We start from the raw sequence: 22,514 nt of genomic DNA on the forward strand, positions 1-22,514 counted from the left end.
TGGTAAAAGCCTAGCTTCATATTTGAAATTTAAGGTTCAAAAGAATTCTATTAGCATCCTTAAAGATGCCTTTGGGACCTCACACTCAGAGCCAGATAAGATAGCTGAGGTGTTCAGGGTATTCTATGAAGACCTTTATGCAAAGAATTCAAAAGTGGAGGAGGATAAAATTGAGAATTACTTGGGTGAGTGTGATCTTCCACAGCTGTCTGCCGATGATCAGGTTGGTCTAAATGTCCCGATTAGTGCTCTAGAAGTGGAAAGCGCAATTAAAAAACTGAAATCAGGGAAGGCACCAGGCCCGGATGGCTTTACAGCAAAATTCTACAAAACATTCCCCACTCTATTAACTGGACCTTTACAGGAGATAAATAACTCTGGTGAAGTCAGAGGTACTCTAGCAGAGGCAACAATCGCAGTACTTCCTAAGGAAGGGAAAGACCCCTCGCTCCCGAAAAATTACAGGCCTATTTCACTAATTAATATTGACTGTAAGATCCTGGCTTTGATACTTTCCGCCCGTCTTCAGAAGGTACTTCCTCAGCTAGTCCATCCATCTCAAGCGGGCTTTCTTAAAAATAGGTTGTCCAGCGACAATACAAGGATCTTGGCACATGTGCTAGAAAAGGCTAAACTTCTAGACACCCCTACAGTAGCAATAACGTTGGATGCCGAAAAGGCCTTTGACAAGGTCGACTGGTCCTTCCTTGAAGCAGTCCTTAACAAATTTAACTTAGGGGAAACATTTACACGGCTAGTAATGTCCCTATATTGCTCCCCTTCGACAAGAGTTAGGGCGGGTGGATCGTTTTCCTCCTCATTTTGCTTAAAGCAAGGTACGAGGCAGGGGTGCCCCCTATCGCCCTCGTTATTTTTATTGGCAATCGAACCGTTCTTATACCATATAAGGAAAGACCCTAAAATCGCAGGCATACCATTTGGAGACTGCACGGTCAAATTAACAGCATATGCAGACGATGTGCTTGTTCTTTCTGAACGAGCTGAGGAGGCAGTATCTGCACTCATGTCGGACATTGAAGATTTCTCTAAGGTCTCGGGCTACAAGCTCAATAAAGACAAAACGGAGGTCAAACTCCTAAACAATATAGGTGATAAGGGGATCTTGGGGGACTCTGGTCTTACATGGCAGCCCAAATGCTTTAAGTACCTGGGGTTGGACTTCGATAAAGATTTAGTCTCCACCCTGAAAATAAATGAAGAATTGACTTTGAAAAAAATATCTACTCTGCTTGAAAGTTGGTCTCCAAAATTCCTCTCTTGGTGGGGCAGGGCTGAAGCACTCAAAATGATGTCGACTCCCTTAGTTAACTACCTGGCCAGCATGCTCCCTATGACGTTCTCGAATAATTTTGTTTCTAAAGTGGACCAGCTGTTTGGTAACTTCCTGTGGCGGGGCAAGAAAGCCAGGATATCTCTGAAGAAGCTACAATTGGCTAAAGATAAAGGCGGCCTGGGTCTACCTTCGTTCAGGAACTATCAGGCAGCCTTCCTTTGTAAACAAGGTGCTCAATGGTTAATAAAATCACCAATCTATACTCCTGTATGGATTGATATTGAAAGATCAATAGTGGGCCACGCTCATCTTGAGTCCTTGCTCACCATGGACCTGTCGCACCTGCCACACTCCAGATACATAATGCTAAACACCAGAAGGGCCCTACTTAGACTTGACCAAACGCACAAAACCAAGTTGACATTTTCTAAATCATCATGTATGTCCCTATGGAGAAATCCCTACCTTAAGCATGCGGGTATGGAACTCTTCTGGGAGTCATGGTCCGAAAAGGGTATTAATCTAGCGGGAGATTTGTATGACGATAGAGACCCGATCCCGTTCTCAAGCTTACAGCAGAAGTTTCATCTTCCCCCGATAGATTTCTATAATTTCCTAAAAATCAAAGCGGCACTAACTAACCGCAACTTCTCACCCTACACTCCATGGCTGACAACGCATCTCCCACGCATTATGTACGCAGGTCACTTCGTTTCTAAGGTGTATAAACTATTGCTACCGTTGCCCAAGAAAACTCACAGAAATGTGGAAGCGAGATGGGAAGCGGAACCGAATTCCACAGGAATAAATTTTGACTAGGACTTGATTCATAAGTCTGCACTTGCCCACAAAGTATCACCCATCCTATTCCAGACGAAGTATAAGCTCATAAATAGGTCGTTCTGGACTCCGGAAAAGCTATTTAAATGTAAATTACGTGACTCTCCGGCGTGCTGGAATTGCCAATCAGGGTCTGGTGATCTTGCTCACATGCTATTCTATTGTCCCTTACTAAGAGAATACTGGGAGAAAATATTTGAATGCATTCATCACGTATTTAAGATAAAACCTGTACAGGACTTTGTGTATGTTATTCTAGGGGGGCTGGAACCACGATTATCAAATGAACAAGATCGCCAGCTTTTGGATTTAATGTTAACATTGGCATGTAAGGTAGTTTTATGCAAGTGGAAATGTGCCAAAGAGGTAAACTTCAAGATCTGGCAGGAATGGCTGTCTTTTCTAAGAGGTGCTACTAATCAGGCATTACAGTCTTCTACGTGGTGTCCATCCAATAAGAAGTTGTGGAAATCGTTAGACATGTCTTCCTTCCATTATGATCCACCTTGATGCAGAGCGTTCTTGTTATAGTAACCTGTGATATATGAGTGTACATCTGCGTCCATATGTTAGAGTCATACCCGCTACATCCACACATTGAGTGTTCGGCATGTTAATCTATATCAATGAGACAAGCAAGAATTGATTTTTCTCCTTCTTTCTTATTATTTGTAGTTTCTGTACTTGTCTAACAATACCTGTATCGAATCACTTTGTAACGGAAGACTTACTGTAATGTCTTTTACTTTTGGTTTGTTACCTCAATAAAAACGGTTTGAAATAAAAAATAAAAAAAAACGTTAAATTATTATTTCGCTCTATGGCCCTTCTGGAACTATACTGGCCGGGCCGACTACTCGGCCCCGGTCCTGGATTGTTTCCCCGCTTTGTTTGACAGTGTGTTGACTGATCTACTTCATTTGAACCACTGTGATGGTTTTATTCGTGCTTTTACCACTTTGTACAGCACTCCGATACCAGCATGGGTCATGTTCCCGCTTTATAAAACTTTTCAAATAAATAAAACGTGAATAGCACAAGAGCAGGCAAATGCATGAAGAGGGCCAACTGAAAGCCCCCGTATGCATTACAAAGTGGGGGTAGCCACCTACGTTAGACTGAAATTATTTTGAAAAGGCATTTACTGATTTGCCTATAATGTTTGCCTCTGTAGATGGGGTGAGGTGGCGGAGAGGCATGAGGGGCAGTAGGAAGAGAGTGAAAAAAACACATTTTCCACTTTAGCTCCCGTATGAAATTTTGCCGAAGCAGAGCAAAAACAACTATACACTGGATTTCCATCAAACTTAGCATGATTATAGACCTTTACTCAGAAAGTGTACTTTTTTGATTTTAGGCAAATCAATTCAGTATTTTGAGGTGTCCTCATTAAAAAAATAAAAAAGGTGCCAGGTAGGATTTAAAGGGTTAAAACATTTGTATATCTCTGTCGTTTAAACTGTGGACTCATGTCAATCACATTTAAAAAGTTTATTTTTAACACAATGTGATTGGCTTTACTTATAGTTTGGGCCATCTTAAAACTGAGCCCAGGGTCACTTTTTTTTCCGTGTGTAAAAAACTTTTGAGAGCCATGCTGGGCCAACCCCAAAGATGACCGTCCTCCGGGCGATGGCGAAGGGTACCTAGAACAACAAGCACTGGCGTTGCCAATAGGTCTCGCAGTAGGAAAGTTTGAGCTATTGGTTTTCTAAATGACATTTTATTTTTTTGTTTTGTGATTTACAATGCCCATACTTTTAACTTTACGCATTAGGAAAGTTTGAGCGATTGGTATTGTAAATGACACTTTTTTAATTTATGTGTTGGTTTTGAAAATAGCAAAATTAATAGCTTTGTCAGTTACAATGTCAATAGTTTTAACTTTCGCAAATGTGACACCTATAGCATTTGTAATGCAATGTGTGTTGTATTTACGTGACTTAGATGTATTGATATTACAAATAACAACGGCTTTTAATTTTGTAAATAATTAATACTTAAATAAAAGTTATTGTAATTTATAATGGCAATAGCTTAAACGTTTGTAAATAAATTTTGTGAAGATTATGTTCAGTGTATTTTATTGTGACGAAAATCCAAGAACATTTCATTTGCACCTACACACACATGTGTTGTAGCACTGGGTGGTGTGAGGGTGTGAGGGTGAGGGGGTGTGAGGGTGAGGGTGAGTGGGTGTGTGGGTGTGTGAGTGTGTGAGGGTGAGTGAGGGGTGTGAGGGTGAGTGTGTGGGGGTGAGGGTGTGAGGCTGAGTGAGGGTGAGAGGGTTGTGAGGGGGGTTGGGGTGAGTGAGGGTGTGAGGGTGAGGGGGTGTGAGGGTGGGTGAGGGTGGGTGAGGGTGTGACCAGTTAGATATGGTTGGTATATGTTAAACATAATGAGGATAAGAAATGGACCGTAGAGCGTTAGATATATATGTTTACGGTATTTGCAAATAGAGGAAAGCGTCCCCACCCCTGCAAGAAATACTGGCAGGATAATGAGCAAGTAAGGGAAAATTAGATTTAGGAACTGCCATACGAGATGTGCCTAGGTTCCCAGACGATCGGTCAGGCGATGGAGCCGAGATTGGGCTCCAGTCGCCTCTTTCAAAGACTTCAACTCAGCTTCCATATAAGGTAGCACAGGATAGACGATGTTGGTGATGCAACGTGCGCGCCCCCCCCCCCCTTCGGTATGCATTTGGAGCGGGGGAACCAGGCTTGATCCACCATGTTTGGCTCGGCACCCAGTGATTAGGAGCAAATCACGTAATCACCCCGTCCCCGTTTGTGTTTTTTAAGCGGACCGCTGCACCGTGTGGAAGTCAGGCATGTTTGAATGGATGGTCGAAGTAGCACTGACAACAATTTAGAGGGAGAACCTTATATTGTAAAAGCAGCAGCACTGAGAGGTCCAGCCCTTTGCTTTAAAAAAACAGAAGCAGCACCTGACGTTTTACCCATGCTTCTCTCGAGAAACATGTGAAAGAAAATATTTTTAGCACGTCAGTGGGTAGTTTGTGGTATTTAATTCACAGCGCTTCATGTTGGCTTCTAAGCACTCGACGGTGTGGAGATATCTAGAGTTATGGCACAGCCTTCATTCCGCTCGGACTATATCAACTCTATAACTCGGCCATGACCTTCAACTTGTTTATCATCGGGCTATGCGCTCAGAAGTGGCAGATAACATCATAGCGCTCTACAAAGCACCCATAGTAAAGAGACATCAATGTAAACTTGCCTCTGGTTTATTACACCTCTGTAGTTGAATCGTGCTGGAGGACGCTGGGATCAAAACTGTTTTTAGTTTGATTGGATTGAACAGAGGAGAATGTGCTGCACACGTTGCGTCGTAATTGAAACCCACATCAAACTATATTTGAATCAGCAGGTTTAAGAAAGCTGATTTTTATGTTAAACAGTCCTGAGAAGAATAGCAAGCACTCTTTTCTCACATCCTCCCACAGTAACATTAATTGATGCTTGTTATGGGGATTTTTTCCCACGTGAGAAGCACATTTCCTCATAGTCTCGTGCGGTTGCCGTTTTCCTCTACTCATCAGACTCGCAACGAGCTACGTTTATTTGCTCCGTAAGGTGCAGTCTCACGGCCACCAGAAATGTCGCTGTGGTCATGGCACGGAGGAGTCGAGTGCAGGGAAATGAAACCCGCAAGATGTAAGAACCACAAGAGACCCTGTTGTTTGGGATGGTCACGAGCTGAGTGCAGGGAAATGAAACCCGCAAGATGTAAACCACAAGAGACCCTGTTGTTTGGGATGGTCACGAGCTGAGTGCAGGGAAATGAAACCCGCAAGATGTAAGAACCACAAGAGACCCTGTTGTTTGGGATGGTCACGAGCTGAGTGCAGGGAAATGAAACCCGCAAGATGTAAACCACAAGAGACCCTGTTGTTTGGGATGGTCACGAGCTGAGTGCAGGGAAATGAAACCCGCAAGACGTAAACCACAAGAGACCCTGTTGTTTGGGATGGTCACGAGCTGTGGTTGGACTTGAACATGCAGCAAGCAAGAGCATGTTAGAGAGCATATTGCTTATAATGCAAATACCGCTTTTAATAATGCAAACCGTTACTCGGTGAACATCATGTAGGATTACCACCTTCTTAGAACAAAATGTGTTTACCTTTTGATGTCAAGTAACGCATAATAAGAACTGTTATGTAGAAAAAAATCGAACAAAGAACAAGAGCGGCAGGGAAACTGAAAGTACGGCCGGCCACCGGCCAGCCATGAATAATTAGGGGAGGAGAAGCCGCAGAGCACACGCTGGGAGAAGCCCTTTAATGTGGTGGCGGCCGTGAAAAAATGCAATTAGGAGGGAGGGAGGCTAATGCGCGTGCTTGTTTGGTCACGTGATTCACTTGAACTCGAAGAAAACCGCAGGAAAAAACCTGTGGTTTCACGAGTATTTTGAGCACTTGAATTCTCGCCATTTCCCATTCCTTCGGAATGGAAAAGGCGAGACCTAAAAATATGGTACTGCTGACAATTGAGTGTCGTTTTTAGCACACGATTGGAAGCAGACTTTCTAGCATACAGCATACAGGTGGCTACTTTGAGTGAGTAATTCGACCACCATTTCGTCCCCGACTCTCAAGTCAGAGCCGACAATTCATGCAGGGTAAAAACAAAAAAATATAGCTACTTGATCTCCATGAACTGATTGGAAGGCAGGAGGGATGCCGGCAGGGCATGTGCCCAACTCCTGCTGGGCAAGGTCAAAGGCAGTGGGCACCAGGGGTTGAAAATTAAGTACATAAAAAAAGTCTTCAAAAAATAATGAAAGCGCCACTAAAAAAACAGTTAAAAACTGAGTTATGCTCATGCCTCAAACGTATTAACGCTACAAAAGGGGGTGGTGATGGACGGAGCATCTGAATCAATCAAACACTCACACCCAGTCAAAAGATCTGGGTTTAATCCATCACCGTTCTTTAGCCCACTCTGCCACCCCAGTTCAGACACGGCTATATGCAAATCAGTCTGACCCTGTGCCTCATGGGAACAGTCCAGCCCAAACTGCCAAGCCATGTCTTCCCTGGACCGGAAACAAGCTTCCGAGGACCGGTTTCTGCCATTCCAGCCGTCTTCAGCCCAGCTTGCTTGAATCCAGTGGCAAAGTGAGCAAGGGACTCACGTCTGAGCATACCCTGCCACACTTATGGCGGCCAAAAGCGGTACAAAGGGGGTGGGGGGGGGGGGGGGGGTGATGGACGGAGCATCTGAAATCAAACACTCACACCCAGTCAAAAGATCTGGGTTTAATCCATCACCGTTCTTTAGCCCACTCTGCCACCCCAGTTCACACATGGCTATATGCAAATCAGTCTGACCCTGTGCCTCATGGGAACAGTCCAGCCCGAACTGCCAAGCCATGTCTTCCCTGGACCGGAAACAAGCTTCCAAGGACCGGTTTCTGGCATTCCAGCCGTCTTCAGCCCGGCTTGCTTGAATCCAGTGGCAAAGTGAGCAAGGGACTCATGTCTGAGCATACCCTGCCACACTTATGGCGGCCAAAAGCGGTACAACATAACTCACGGTCATCCACCATACTCAAAATACATATTTGTCCATAGCCCAGATAAACAAAAACAGTTAACTGGAGAGCATCCTGAGTAAGACTGTGAGCTGCTGGGTTCTGAGTGTGCTCACAGCATAACTGGTGACTTTCTGTGGTTTTATGCGTTTGAGTCGTATCATAACTCATGCAAACATAACTGTTTTTAACAGTGTGTTTTTTCAGTGAACAGTATACATCTTTTTATTAAAAACTTCTACACAAGAAAATATTCTTGCATAAAGAATTAGCCGAGATCAAGCTCATATCAGCAGACAGGATTTGTTATTTGACGAATTTAACTCATTTATAACTATAACTGCGCGCCTCTCTCTTTCATATGTTAACCCACTACACGATACCCGCTCCTCAGGGGTCATCCCACACAACTTGGAAACATTTCCCAGATCGGATGAAAAGTAAGACAACACACTTCCAACCAGACACCCATCAAGGTGTAGCGTGCTAAGCATGTAGGCAATCTCTTCAATGCCCCACATCAGTGAGGTAAGCGCTACATACATGTTAAAATGCAATCAAACTAATTCCAGTAATTATCACATGAACTCACTTACTGACTGAGAACATACCAGTTTGTACGGAACATTCATCTATTGCCACATATTACCAAGTTTATGCCCTACACGTCTAACCTTTACAAGGTATGTAATTAATGTATTTAAATAAAATCATTTTTAGAGGACTTTAGCACTAACTGTAAAACCACTACAGTTATCAAACCTGTACAAATAATGCCACTCTGCAGGAAAATAACAATCAAAATAATGTTATAGTTAATGCAAAGTGCAGCACCTTTATCTCGCCTTTGAAAGAACCGAGGCAACATTTACTGTTTCTCCTCACATTCTCATTTGTGGGTTTAGGGACTCTGCTAAAAGCATCCTCAAGCAGCTAATCCAACTTTCCCACATCTACATAAATGAGCTGGAATCCGGGCTGCAGGTGAAAAGAGACCGCAAAAACATTAAATGTAAACAAAAACTAACAAAATAGCAAACTTAAATAAATGCTTTCGAACCAAAATTTGTACTGTCACTTTTAATACTATAATTGAATTATTCGCCTCGTAATAATATGTGGAGGCAGCCCGAATTGCAAATTAACCCAGTCCCAGTGTAGGTGGAAGAAACTTTATCCAGATTAAGGAAATAAAAATACAGGACTGATATTTTTGCAGTAAATTGTTCATGCAAGGTGGAGATTTTGGCAGCCGTGTTATTGAGTCTGTTTGTGGAGTCTGGAGCGTTGGGATCTAAAAAGACAAACATCTTAAGCCTCCATAAGGAAAGCAGGTTATTAATACTACTGAAGCTAAATGGTAATTAATCCTGGTAATAAACTAACATCCATTAGAAAATGGGAAATCGCTACAGACAGTAAAGTTACTGCCTGTAATTTCTGTTACAGACCAAAATATTGCCTTGAAAATGGTACAAAATTGTTGCCCAAGATAGGATCTTATAAGTGATCGGGGAAAAACATATCCAGTGGCAGCGACTATGATGCTGGATCATTTTTGTCTTCTCGGTGAACACCCATGCTTGACAATATTAAAAAACCCCTGATGCAGCTGAAAAGAGCACACCCCTACTGCTTATATCTGGAAGAAAACTCCCCATACCTGCTTTTACAGACACTACTGCAAATCTGGAAGAACAACGATGAAAAAAAACTTGCTGTCCGACACGTTTCAGAGGGCCAACCCTTCAAGATTGCTCCTAAGTTCCCAATGTTCCAAGCAACAACATGGAAGCATGGGCAAGCTATGCATGACGTGTACTGATCTAACACACTTCCTTTGCAGCCTACGATCCACCTCTGGCTCATTGGTGAACCTATAGGAACCTCGGCTCGCTGAAGATCATAATATCAAGGTACAGAGTCGGCTTCTTCTCTGTTGACACGGGTACAGTCCTAGGTAGATTAAATGAGCCGACAGTGTGCCATAGGCTGTGGCTATTGAGGATTCAAGTGGTGTGCCATAGGCAGTGGCTATTGAGGATTCAATTGTGATCAACAGAAAATGGCGGCCCAGCAACAGGAGTGTATAGGGCGCAATGGGGATAAATGAGACTAACGTTGACTGAAGCATGGAGGAAAATTGGGATTCCCTAACTTTAACCAAATTAGGCATAAAGATTGCTATGTCACAACCAGACCATGTCAAGTGATCCAGCAGATTAACAGGAGCCCGACTATTTCACTGCCGGGTGGGTCATCCATTGGGGACATGATTGTGAACAGGGACCATGACAACTATCTGACTTGTTGTGATGGGGGATCGTGTTCAAGGGTCCGACTGGGACAGAAAATAGGTCCAGGCACCAAAATAAAAGTGGCACCCATTCGCGAATTAGACAGATAAAACATACCCCATGTTTGCAAACAGGACAGTTTTGAACTTACACAGATATGCTATAGAAGTGCTTTGCAAGGTATGGAAGACTGCGTGGATTTGAGCTTGCTGCAGGTAATGTTTATTTTAATATCAGGGATATCAAAAGTATAAACCAGCCCAATGGACCATATAACAGGACCACAAACAGTCAAATATCAGCCCACACACTGACCTGCATGGCCAGCCCTTTGAGCACTGCCTGAACGGCCTATTGGTCAGTCCGATTAGCTTTGAAATTGGTGCCAAGCATAGCCTGTTATGTGTGAGAAAAGTGTGGATAACACTAACGGTTTCGTTTTGCCTTTAACATCCAGAAAATGCACTTATTGGGCACTTGCTGTGTTTTTACATTATAGTGATAACTGTGAGCAACAAATTAATGCAAGATTTTTGCAACCCAGTCCCTTGGTGTCCATGTTTCTTTGCCCCCTGGACAACCATACTTTTGATGGTCAGTTCACTTCCTCTGCCGGTGTTTCATGCTCTAACCTGCCCGTAGGGCCTATGGCTGCAGATGTGACCACATGCTCCGGCCCCCACCTCGGCTGCCCCATTTACCCTGTCCTCAAGGGCCACCCCCCACTTCTCCCGTCGATGGTAAGGGCGGAGAGGTTTGGGGTATCGGATTATGGCATCTTCCATGTATGGGATAATTATCGTGTTAAAGGAATGAATGAAACTATGTGCCTGTTATTGGTTTGGGAAGTATTCCAGCAGCAAGAGGCTATTGAATTCCTTTCTTAATTTGATATAATCTGCCTCCAGGAGACCTGGAGCTACAGGAACATGGATATTGGTGGCTACAAAAGCTTCACTATTATAGACAAAAGGTTCGAGAAGAGGAACACTCTAAGGAGGATTCTTGCTGCAACACACCTTCACCTGGGGTGCACAGAACTGAATAATAATCGCCACTGGATAACGGAAATTGCTGTAAAATTAAAAAATATCTCACTTCTCACAGGCTTTTATACTCAACATATACATTCATCCTTCAACAACAGTGAAGAAATCTAATATTGAAGAATTAGCCAACATACTAGACTCAACAGCCCTTTGCTCAAGAAGTCACATTAATCGTGGCAGGTGACACCAATCGAAATCTCCTGAACCATAGTACAAAATTCAACTGGCATGAACAGGAGGACGATTACTGGAATATATTGGAGCCCTCGACCACTGCCCAAAACTGATGATGCATCCAGTAGAGTTTGTTGGACTGTTCTTCACGACTCAAGGCTACGAGCCCTGAATGGTCATTATCTAAGCGACAACCCTGTAACTCCTACTAAAATAGGAACTGGTGGATTGCCTGTTTTGGATTACACATTTGTATTTATAGTATTAATGAATAGCTTTCCAGACTTTGAAATAATACTATTGACTGAAAGCGATCACTTTCCACAAGCTTGCACACAAAGGCTAAATGACTATGCAACAAAAACCTATGAAGAAGCTGGGCAGCAGGTCAATGTGACGTCTAACTTAAGAATTAAATGGTCATCCTTTAGTCAAAAGAAATTGGATCCATGTACATTTGACAAAGCCTGAAACATACCACCGTAACCTAAACTGGGTCTGGGCTCACGGGCAATAAGGACAAGCCTCACTAACAACTGAAAAACCAAAATGAGCACCAATATTGCCACTTACTTCTTTGTGGGGCTACTAGTGACCACTCGACCTACCGAGCTAAACAGTAAATCTCAGGACGCTTTTTTCAGTCCAGAATAAATCAATTATTTTTAACCTTCAAATTTCAACAGAACATATTTAGAAAAGATGTCATAAAATTAGAAAACATTGCCTACTTCACTCCAAATTCTCTCATACAAAGACACAATCATTCACTCAACCATACAATCTATACAAGACATGAAAAAGCTATACATCAGTTGATACAAAAGTTATTTACAACTCAAATTAATACAACACAGCATAGGAACAAGTTTACATTTTTACAATATTTTGTTTTTGCACAACAATCCTAATGCTGTATGAAGAAGGTCTACGCGTTTCGATAACCCTTAATTTAAGGGAGATCTCATCAGGACCACGTAGCTCAAAGGTGCTCGTTTTCTTTGAGTTCGAATGAGGCTTCGCTTTCAACACAGCCTATGGCTCAAAGGGAGTGAAATTTGTAATGTGGCGGGGTCCACAACCCAGTGTTTGGTTATGGGAAGGCGGGCGAAGAGTTGCGCCTTATTTGCACGATCAATGTAGCAGAACAGGTCTTCACGCCATCAGTCTCCGTCTCTTTCTTCACGAGAGATGTACTGTTTAGCTCGGTAGGTCGAGTGGTCACTAGTAGCCCCACAAAGAAGTGGCAATATTGGTGAAACATACTACAGTACGTCATTGAGTATGCAAACTGAAAAAATGCAGCCTTTATTGAAGCCTGGGATCTTACATCAAAACAAATCTTAAATACATTAAATAAATAAATTAAAAAAAAAAAAACATGAGAAAGCAAGCAAAAAGAAGCGTTATGGAGTCAAAAATGCAAAACAGACCAGGAAAAATTATAATGATGAAAGGCAATAAGGAGTGCAAAAATATAACAGAGCAAAACAATCGGAGGCTGTTCACCAGGCAGTGATATCCAAATCAACAACAATTCAGGAACTTCGCTCGGGCTGGGGACGCTCACTATACACAGATCCAACCTACATTGTAACTGATCCAGCACAACCAAACCAGGCTCCACCCCCTGCACTGTGCTATATTAAGGACAATACCGGAACCAGCAAGCAATTAAAACTGAAGGAACATATCATCAAGACAAGCAGAAATGATGGCACTCCAGGACCTAACTGTTTGCCCCTGCAAATTTCAGGCACAACCAGTATTGGGCTGAGGTACTGGGGAATTGATTCAAGAGTTGCTGCATGAAAAGCATTGTTCTAGCATCCTGGAAGGGCTCAATCTTGTATCCAGTCCACAAAAATGGCCCAAAAGAGGACCTAGACAACCACAGACTAAATGCTGCCAAGGAGGCGAATGCCAAATACTATTCAGCAAATGCAATAGGAATAGATGCTGAACAAATAAAACATTCACCCCCAGTCACAGATTTGGATCAAACCCATCATTTGTTTTGCTCACCACGCCATTCCAGTTTGGACCCAGCCATATGCAAACCAGTCTTGACCCTGCCCCCAATGGGCACAGTCCAACCCGAACGCCCAACGATGCATTAAACCCAGACTGGGAGTGAATGTTTGCATTGTTCAGCAGTCCGTCCATGATTTGTTCTTTTTGCTTAGATACTAATCAGCAACACTGACATGCGTAAAATAAAAAGCTTATCCCATGGTTTCAAACAGGGTTTTCGGCAGGCAATGAAACAATGTTGTGACATTTTCAGTATTCAACGAGGCTACAGAACGAATCAATCTTTTTTTTGCATGTTTCATCGACTACATCAAGGCTTTAGGTTTGATTAGCAGACTTCTCCTATGGTGAAAGCTCGAACAAATGGGCATTCCAAACCAATTGCTCAGAGCCATACAATCATAATACACAGACAAATGGATTCAAATTAAATCGAGGAACAGAGGAATCTATTTCTGACAGGGTTTGCATAAACAAAGGCCGGAAGCAAGGGCCCATTCTCGCTCCTCCGCTTTTTAATCTGTATCTAGCTGACATAGGACAAGCCCTTGAGACACAGCCGCCATGTCCACCAAAGGTAAATAAGAATCCTCTTCTGGTGATACAATTTTCTGATGACACAGTGCTGCTTAACCAAACACAAATGGGGTCTTTAACATTCAATAAACTAAATACAATTATACTACTTAAAAATGATTGCAAATTAATAACACTAAGATAAAAACACATTGCTTGTCTCCTCAGCTAAAAAGAAATTCATCTGAAGACTAAATAGAGTCAATCTTGAAGAGGTTATCGTTTAGCCAGTATTTAGGAGTGAACATTCAACAACGAGTCAATCCTGAAGCCCACCTTGAATCTAAGACGTCCAAAATTCCTCTCATATTATAAGCTTTCAAAGACTAGCTTTTAACCTTTCTGTTCCACCCCTTTTCCTTCTCTTGGAAATAACAAGAGCAAAGTTTCTACCAACCCTTTCACATGGGTCTGAAATGTTTCCACCAAAGTTAGGCAACTGGCTCAACATTTTGTTAGGTAATCTTCACAGGAGACAGTTTCACCTGCCATTGGAGACTACTCCGCATCAAATTAGACTGGAATTCAATCGCTAGGACCAACGGTTAGCTAAGAAGACTGCTCACTTACGCTATTTGCTTCACGTAAGTGCGGCTGACCAATGATCCATAAAAATCAATCTAAAAAAGGAATAGGGTTTGTGGAATCCACCCTCACAATGAAACTCTGCTTCAGTTAAAGCTACACAAAAATTCAATCCATACATGACCGAGGCACAGAGCCCGACAAATTTAATTTTGAAAAAAATCTTATTAAAAAAATGCAAGATTCTTTTAAAAGCTAAGGACTTGAAACTATTAAATAAAAGACTATTTGGCAGCATTGTTGTCCATGCTTACTCCACCAACCAAGTGGTATCGCATTTAAAACCGCTTTTGTAATTTTTAAAATGGAAACACTTCCACAAGGGCTCTGCTGCTGTCCGGTGTTTTATAAAGAACGTAAAAAACGCATTGCTCCCACACTGGAGAAGACTACCAATTCACACCTGTGAAAAGCAACAGAGCACTGTTACACAGCACCAAAGGGCTAATGGTGAATGCTTTTGTGAGGATGATGGATAATTTCACAGATAAACTCAACTGTAAATGATTAGAGAGAACTGTAACCTTACACTCATAACTTTATAAATCACTGCACACTTTGATACTTTTACTCAGAACGTGTTATTGTGAATGGTTTTAATTAACTATCAAAAAAATAATTTCATTCCATTCCTGCGTGAAAGGAATCCGGTTTAGCATCCCCCTATTTTTGTAGTAGTCTCATTCTTTATTTAAACCTTTGCCCAGCTCCTCCACCTCCCTTTTTTCTGTAATCCAATGTTATTCCTTCCACAGGTTGACCAATTAAAGCCCACCAGGTTTATTTCCTCAATTTGCCAACACCAGTGGATTATGCATACGCCATTTTATAGGTGGCCCCCACAAACTTCTTTCAGAGGGGTTTGTGGATCCTCTTTGTTTGAGCCTCCCCTGCTACTGGTGGACCCACAGACCCTTAAACTGTGGAACACAATATATTTTGCTCACTTGGCTCACACCCACCATTTTACCACTGTTCAATTGAGTATGTTACATACCTGCTGAATGAAAAGCCTCGATCATCTCACAAACCTCTATAAACACTGGCAAGAAAACTGCAGCATTAGGTGTGCTGCAACGAGAATAGATCACTTCCCATGGAAGCCATAACACAAGCACACACCCCTCCATCCAAATCTTGAGGACCACATGTAATTGCTCGGGACTGTGGCAGCTGTGCAGAATGCAAATACCAGATAACATAACTGTGCATCAAAACACAACTCAATTTCTTTCCTTGTTCTACAGAAAAAGATGGTGAATCATTCTGGAAAGGGTGGCAGTGTGTTTGCCTTCGGTCTACGCATTAGGACATTACCTTAAGAGCACCACAAAGCTCTACAGTATCTGCATCGTCCACCACGGTGATCCGGAAATTTGGTGTCTGTAGGAGCTCCTTGAACAGCAGGCCATGTTCTAGGTTCTTACTGCCTGTTGGGAACAGAGGCAACACATTACATACATGAACTCAATCTCCCAAAATTGTTCAAATGTAGCCATTGAGGCTACTCAGGGAGAATGTGGAATTTAACCAAACCGGTTCTTACACTGATGCAACCACTGAGAATTGGATAGGAATCATTCAACAGAGTCAATACATTAACTAAGTCATCAGGAATAACAAGGGAAATCCTGCAACTAAAGAGCAGGACAGGTGAGGTTATTCTTGTCTCAGATTCACTGAGTTAAATAATGCTCAAATGTTTTTACATGGAGAGACTTAGAAAGGCATGAACACAGAGAGGCCTGTGAGCTTTAAAGACTTTAAAAACTGCCTGAACATGTAGTCCCTATCTATATGCCACTTCACGTCACCCCTCCTCTTCTTTGTGGCTCAGCCGGTAAGTGACATACTGTTGAGAAGTCCTCAGTCTACATTCACACGCTGCGCTTCCTTCTTCCATATAGCGCCTGGGCTTGTAAAAGCACCTTGTTTGTCTCAAAGATGTTATTGGGTGTCGGCGAGGGGTGCAATCAGTATGATGATTTGGACCCAAAGCCCACAATACTCCAGACAAGACACCCACCATCTAAAGTTATTTTCACTGACCGTGCAATATCTGTGAGGTGTAAATTTAAACCATGTCTGGTAACACTCCTCTTAAATTAAGTTTCCAATTTATTTTAATTCATTTTACAGTATCATGATTTTAGAGTGCATCCCACAATGAGAAAAAAAGATGGGAGTCCCATTCAAGTTATGTTGGGACAAACCTCTCATGAAACATCTCACGAAGAAGAAAAGGTAATCAGATGGGGGGGGGGTGGTTGGGGTAAGAGCATACAACAGGCAGACAGGGGATTAAAGGTTGGCAAAGAAAATGATTTAAACAGGGTGCACCAGGCAGGCGGGGAAGGTGATCCAATCAAATGTGGGCGATGAAGCAAAAAGACCAGGAAGGCAGACAGAAATAGAAAAGAGAATAAGAATAAGAGGGGTGAAAGCCACAAGTTCATTTTTGAAACCTGAATTAAGATACAAAGAGCAAGCACATGTGGCAAATTAATCTGCTATAGAGAGTTAGATTACACAAATAATTACTTTGAATTGTGTGTATAGATACACAGGTGAGTTTGAGGGGCAGAGACTTAAAATTAAATCAGACACCAGGTCATTGGTTTATGTACGCTTTGAATTTTATATCACGTTAAATTTTCAACCTAGAACAAATATATTGAAAGCAGATCTAGGAACCTAAATGAAGGAAGTGTTAACAAGAATAGGAGCAGTATATTCTGATATAATGAAGGTTGCATATTTATTGCAACTATTCATCAATCATTGAGAATAATTTCCATATTAGTAACACTGAGCATAAGTGAATTATGATGAATTTTTATGAACAGCAGGAGACTCAAAAGTATTTAGGAAACTTGAATTGCCTATAAAATGTAAAGTTTGTAATTAAAACTATGGAAACGAAATAAAAAGAAAGCAATGAAAATAAGAAAACCATGGTGAGTTTCATTGTTCGGCTGTGCTCCCCGATTTGAGCATGTATTATTGTAAATATACACCACTGAAAGGCTGGATGAGAGGAGTGGGTAATTTTAGGCACCGGGCGGAAGGATTCCTTCACAAACCCTCCAATTTTTGAAGAATGCAATAGCACACCTGGGATTGAGGTTCTCCTTTGTGTGGGCGTGGCTTAGCAGTTCAGGTGTGACTGTCCCTTTTCAGGCAGGACCAAGACTGATCGTTGGTCCGTGCCTTTAGTGGTAGAGTGAACATAAACACTGGTCTTTGAAGAAGGCTCAGAGTAATTACCAGAGGTGGAAATTAATCCAGACATTCCATCCATCACAGTGTTTGCTTCTGCATTGTATTCAAGCTTGAAGCTGGAGAGGGTGTGTATTACAGCATACACCGATTCTTCCAAATAAATCATCCATTACGGCCGTGTGTAATAACAGAATACCTTTAGTTTTAACATAGACCAATACAGCCAAAGGACTATCTACTGAAGTATGTCTGGTACTGAATAAGTAAAAAGATGTTTGAAGACACCAGGAGAAGGAATATGTTACTTACCTTGTAAGCATCTGTTTCTTGCTCACGTAGTGCTGTAGATTCACGTGCTGCGCATACTCCTGCCATGTTGCAAGTTGTTTTATTCAAAAAAGTCTTTCGAGTCATGAGGTCTCGGTAACTCCTCTTCTCAGTGTAGATGCACATGGTCACTGACACCATTGGAAAATGGCAGTCATGGTGTCAGTGTGTACCAATACTGTTTTGCTTTCAATCTGTAAGAGAAATGCTTCCAAAGATAGCTAATGGCTAACAGCTCCAAGTGATTGATGTGAAGACCCCTTAGATGAGGTGGCTAAAGACCTTGTAAGAGTGCAAGCTGGGATGCGATTGAGGGGCTGAAAAAGAGGCACCAACTGTTGGAAAGCTTGTACCCTTTTATGATGAGGTAAGGCTTTTACCTCTATTGAGTCGAGGACGGACCCTAGGAAGGGTTGGATTTGAAGTGGCTCCAAGTGGGATTTTGTGGCATTTGTTGTGAACCCTAGTGTCTGAATGAGGGAGACTGTGTGGACTAGGTATTCTTGTCTGCTTGCACACTTTATCATCCAGTTATTGAGGTAAAGGAGCAGCTACTACTGCTAGACATTTTGTGAAATCCCTTGGAGCTGTGGTACTTCCGAAGGCTAGAACCTTGAACTGATCGTGACGATCACTTATCACTAATCGGAGATAGCGGTAAGGAGTAGTGTGGCTCGGGATGTGGAAGTAGTCACCCTTCAGGTTGAGGGTGGACATGTAGTCACCTTGCTGCAGTAAAGGGATGACATCCTGTATAATTACCGCTCTGGCATAATGTACCCGTTGAGAGGATGGAGGGGGAGGATTGGTCTGAGGGAGCTGTCTTATGGGGATTAGGAAGAATAGACAACAGACGCCCTTGCTCCAGTGTTGCGGGTGAATGGGCTCTATGGCTCCTTTGGACAGAAGAGCCTGAACTTCCTCTTGTAGGCATGAGATGTTCAGGGCCGGGGGGACGGGAGGATGTTTAGAGGGGGTTGCTATGAGCTCTAGACAGTAACCATACTCTATAATAGAAAGAACGCGCTTGTCCGTGGTGATCTCTTCCCAGCTGGTAAGAAATCCATGCAGTCTTCAGACAGGTGTTGTGCGATCGTGGGGTGCACACTACATGAAGATCTGTCAGGCATATCAGAATGACACTGGGTGCATCTCCTAAAAGGTGTCTGATCCATCACCTCAAGGAGTTTGGCATCCTCCAGGGAGGCCGGAGCATGCAGTGGTCCAAATTGCTTTGAGGCCTGGAGGCTTGCCATTGAACAAACTGATGGTTGATACGGATTTACAAGTAGACAGTGATGTGTTAAAGGTTGTACTTGCGACGGGGTGGAAGTCTGCGAACTTGAGAGACCATGACAGGAACCGACAGACTGTCGAGACTGGGAGCACAGTGGATCATGTCCTTTGAGGAGAAGCCACTGTGGCATCGTGGTTCTGTGTCCTTCTGTGCTTCATGACGTAGCTGCGCTGATGTCATGAAGCACTGGAATCTCCTGCACATCTCTTAGAATGTTATGCTTTGTTCAGCAAGCAGTTGTAGCCTTATCTTGATGCTGGCTGGATGCTCACCTGTGGATGGGATCTTTCTTCTGAATAAAACCTGAACTTATTTACCCTTCAACTCGTGGATTCATACTTTACATTTGGCGACGCAGGATGGGATATATTGAAATAAGAAAAGATCTCAACACCTACCTCTAATATATATATATATATTTTTTTAAAACGTTTCCAAAGACTTTACATGGAAAATCTCTCAAGAGGTACTTCGGTGACATTCAACTTAAGAAGAAGACTTCAACTTCATCTTTCCCTTATGGTAAGAAAGAAAAAATAGAGGGCAATATATTTTTTTTTTATTGACTCTCACTTTTGGGAACATTTAGCAGCGTGACCACTTTCTGGACATAGTGTCTCGACACTTCCTATTTTGAGACCATTGGGACCATTAAATTTTGCTCTTTGCCGTTGTTGGGAGACAACGCCTACGATCTGCATCTTTTGAAAAACAAGTCTTACCTGCCTCACGTCATCGCGAGCTAACTTCTTTAACGAGAACGCTTCCATCGTCCAAGCAGCCTTCGGAGAATTTCGAAGCTTCAGAAACAAACAAGTGCTCACCAGCTTCCTTCATCTCTACGTCTTTGTGCAAGGCTTGCTGGGAAGGACGTAAGCGTGCCGCAAAGTATCTTGGGAGTGACGCTGACGTGGGCGCCATCTTGTCCTGGTCTTTCTGCTGCTTTCTACTTCGGAGTACACGTCTTACGCTTTAATTGCGTTTCGTGACTCTGACTATCTTCAATATTTTGGAAAAAGTTACGCTGAAGTCTCTTGTGTATTCCAGGATTGCCACGTATTCTGCAATCATATAAAAGGTACTGTACTGTCTCCCGTTTTCATCTCGAGGATTTCAATTATTCGTCTGTCTTCTGTGACACACTCACTGGAAGCTGTTTTTGTGTGTCCTGCTACTGTGACACACACACACTAGACTCTCACTGGACTGTTTTTGTGTGTGCAACTACTGTGACACACACACACTAGACCCAATTTATTTATTTTTTTTATTATTTATTTTTATTAGCAACATGCAAAATGTAACCGCTCCCCCTTTCTTTTTATCCTCACCTGGGGATCCACCTATCAGATGGAAAAAATGGCGAAAAGTGTTTGAGAGGTATGCAAGGGTATGTGGATCTAGCTTGAGTGCGGAAAGAAAGACAGCCTTACTTTTACACTGTCTGGGGGCAGAAGGACAGGAAGTATTTGATCATCTTCCTGATCTTCATGATGCTAGTTTGAATGAGTACGAGATATGTATTGCGAAGCTAGATGAACATTATCTTCCTAGAGTCAGCACGATTTTAGAAAGGTATCATTTTGGTCGGAGAACACAAATGGAGGAGGAGACAATTGAGAATTATATAACAGCTTTAAGAAAACTTGCTTCGTCATGTAAATTTGGTGCGGGTCTTGATGAGCATATAAGGGATCATTTCATGCTTGGATGTCATATTGAAAAAGTAAGGGAGGAATTGTGGCAAAAGGACGAACCTTCTTTAGATGAAGTACTTACTATTGCAAAGAGGATAGAACATTCTATAAAGTGTGTGGAAGTCATAAAGAAGAATGGTGAGAACAAAGGTACTAAAGAAATAGTGAATGTTGTAAAATCCACTCCAAAAGTGGGTGAGAATCACCAGAAGGAGTTTAAGAGTGAAAATGTTTCAAGCAAAATGCCCTATAAAAAACAAGAAAACAGTTTTGATTTCTCCCAAGTAAAATGTTACAGGTGTGGTAAAATGGGACATTTTGCTACTGATAGACAGTGTCCAGGTTGGAAGGCATATTGTGGTAAATGTAAAAGAAAAGGACATTTTGCGACATGCTGTAGAGGGGGAAACGACAAAAGTAAAGTGAATGAGATATTTTATGATTTTGGAAATGAAAGTAATTCAGATGAGCACGTAGATTGTGGTCAAATCTGTATACATACTGTAAGTGCTGAAGAAGCAAAGAATTCTCCTTCCGATGAAATTCTTGTAGAAGGTTTTCCCACAAAAGTTTTGTTCGATTCTGGAGCAAAAATCACCATTGTAGCAAAAGATTTTTTCTTGAATAATTTGGGACAAAAGCTTGAACTGTCTCACCCTGATATAAGACCTTTTGGATATGGTGGGCAGCCCATTAAATTACTTGGGGTTTTTGAAGGGATGATCAATTATAAAAATAGATTGACCAAAGCAAAGATTTATGTTTCTCAAAAAGGAGATAGCATAATAAGCTGGTTTGCTCTCAAGGATTTAGGCGTAATGCTTGATCCAAACTCGACACCACCTATTGTTTTAAAGGAGCCTTTTCCCTGCACTTTTCAAACTGTTTCACTGGTCTCTCAGGATTTCACTAGTGAGCTGAAAATGAAATTTCCTAAAGTTTTTTCTGAAGAGTTGGGGTGTTTGAATGATTATTGTCATCATATCATTTTAAAAAAGGATGCTGTGCCTGTTTGCTGCAAGGTACGGAGTGTACCTGTGGCTGTCAGGGAACAGGTTAAGGCTGAACTTGACAAGCTTGTCAAGGGGGGCATTATAGAAACAGTAGAGGGAACGGAATGGGTTGCTCCGATTGTTGCAGCTAAAAAAATCGGACAACTCTCTTCGTCTCTGTGTTGATTTAAGAGAGCTCAACAAGTGTGTGGTTACAGATCATTATCCCTTGCCCAAGATTGCGGACATGCTAATGTTACTTAAGGGTGCTAAAATTTTCAGCACCATTGATCTAAGGTCCGCATATCATCAGATTAAGTTGGAGGAAGGTTCGAAGGATTTGACGGCTTTTGTGACACCTTATGGCACTTTTAGGTTCGTGAGACTACCATTTGGCTTAGTATCAGCCTCATCGGTTTTTCAGAGGGCGTTAGAAAAGGTTTTGAAAGGTTTGCAAGGTGTTAGAGTCTATCAAGACGATATTCTCGTGTTTGGCATGGATAATTCACAGCATGATATTAGACTCTTTGCTGTGTTAGAAAGACTTTGTGGTGCAGGTCTAACT

The 22,514-nt window shown here is 42.2% G+C and overlaps 1 protein-coding gene across 1 annotated transcript in view; it reads right to left on the reverse strand.

Moving 5' to 3' along the window:
- The window catches only part of GPD1L (glycerol-3-phosphate dehydrogenase 1 like), a 196,534-nt gene that overhangs the window by 124,797 nt on the left and 49,223 nt on the right, over positions 1-22,514 (reverse strand). Inside the window, exon 5 of the mRNA XM_086942106.1 lies at positions 15,732-15,844. Within this exon, the coding sequence (XP_086798232.1) occupies positions 15,732-15,844 (113 nt within the window). The remainder of the gene's footprint in view (positions 1-15,731; positions 15,845-22,514) is intronic.

This window comes from Lissotriton vulgaris, chromosome 10 (genome assembly GCF_964263255.1).
Source record: "Lissotriton vulgaris chromosome 10, aLisVul1.2, whole genome shotgun sequence".
Lineage (NCBI taxonomy): Eukaryota > Metazoa > Chordata > Amphibia > Caudata > Salamandridae > Lissotriton > Lissotriton vulgaris.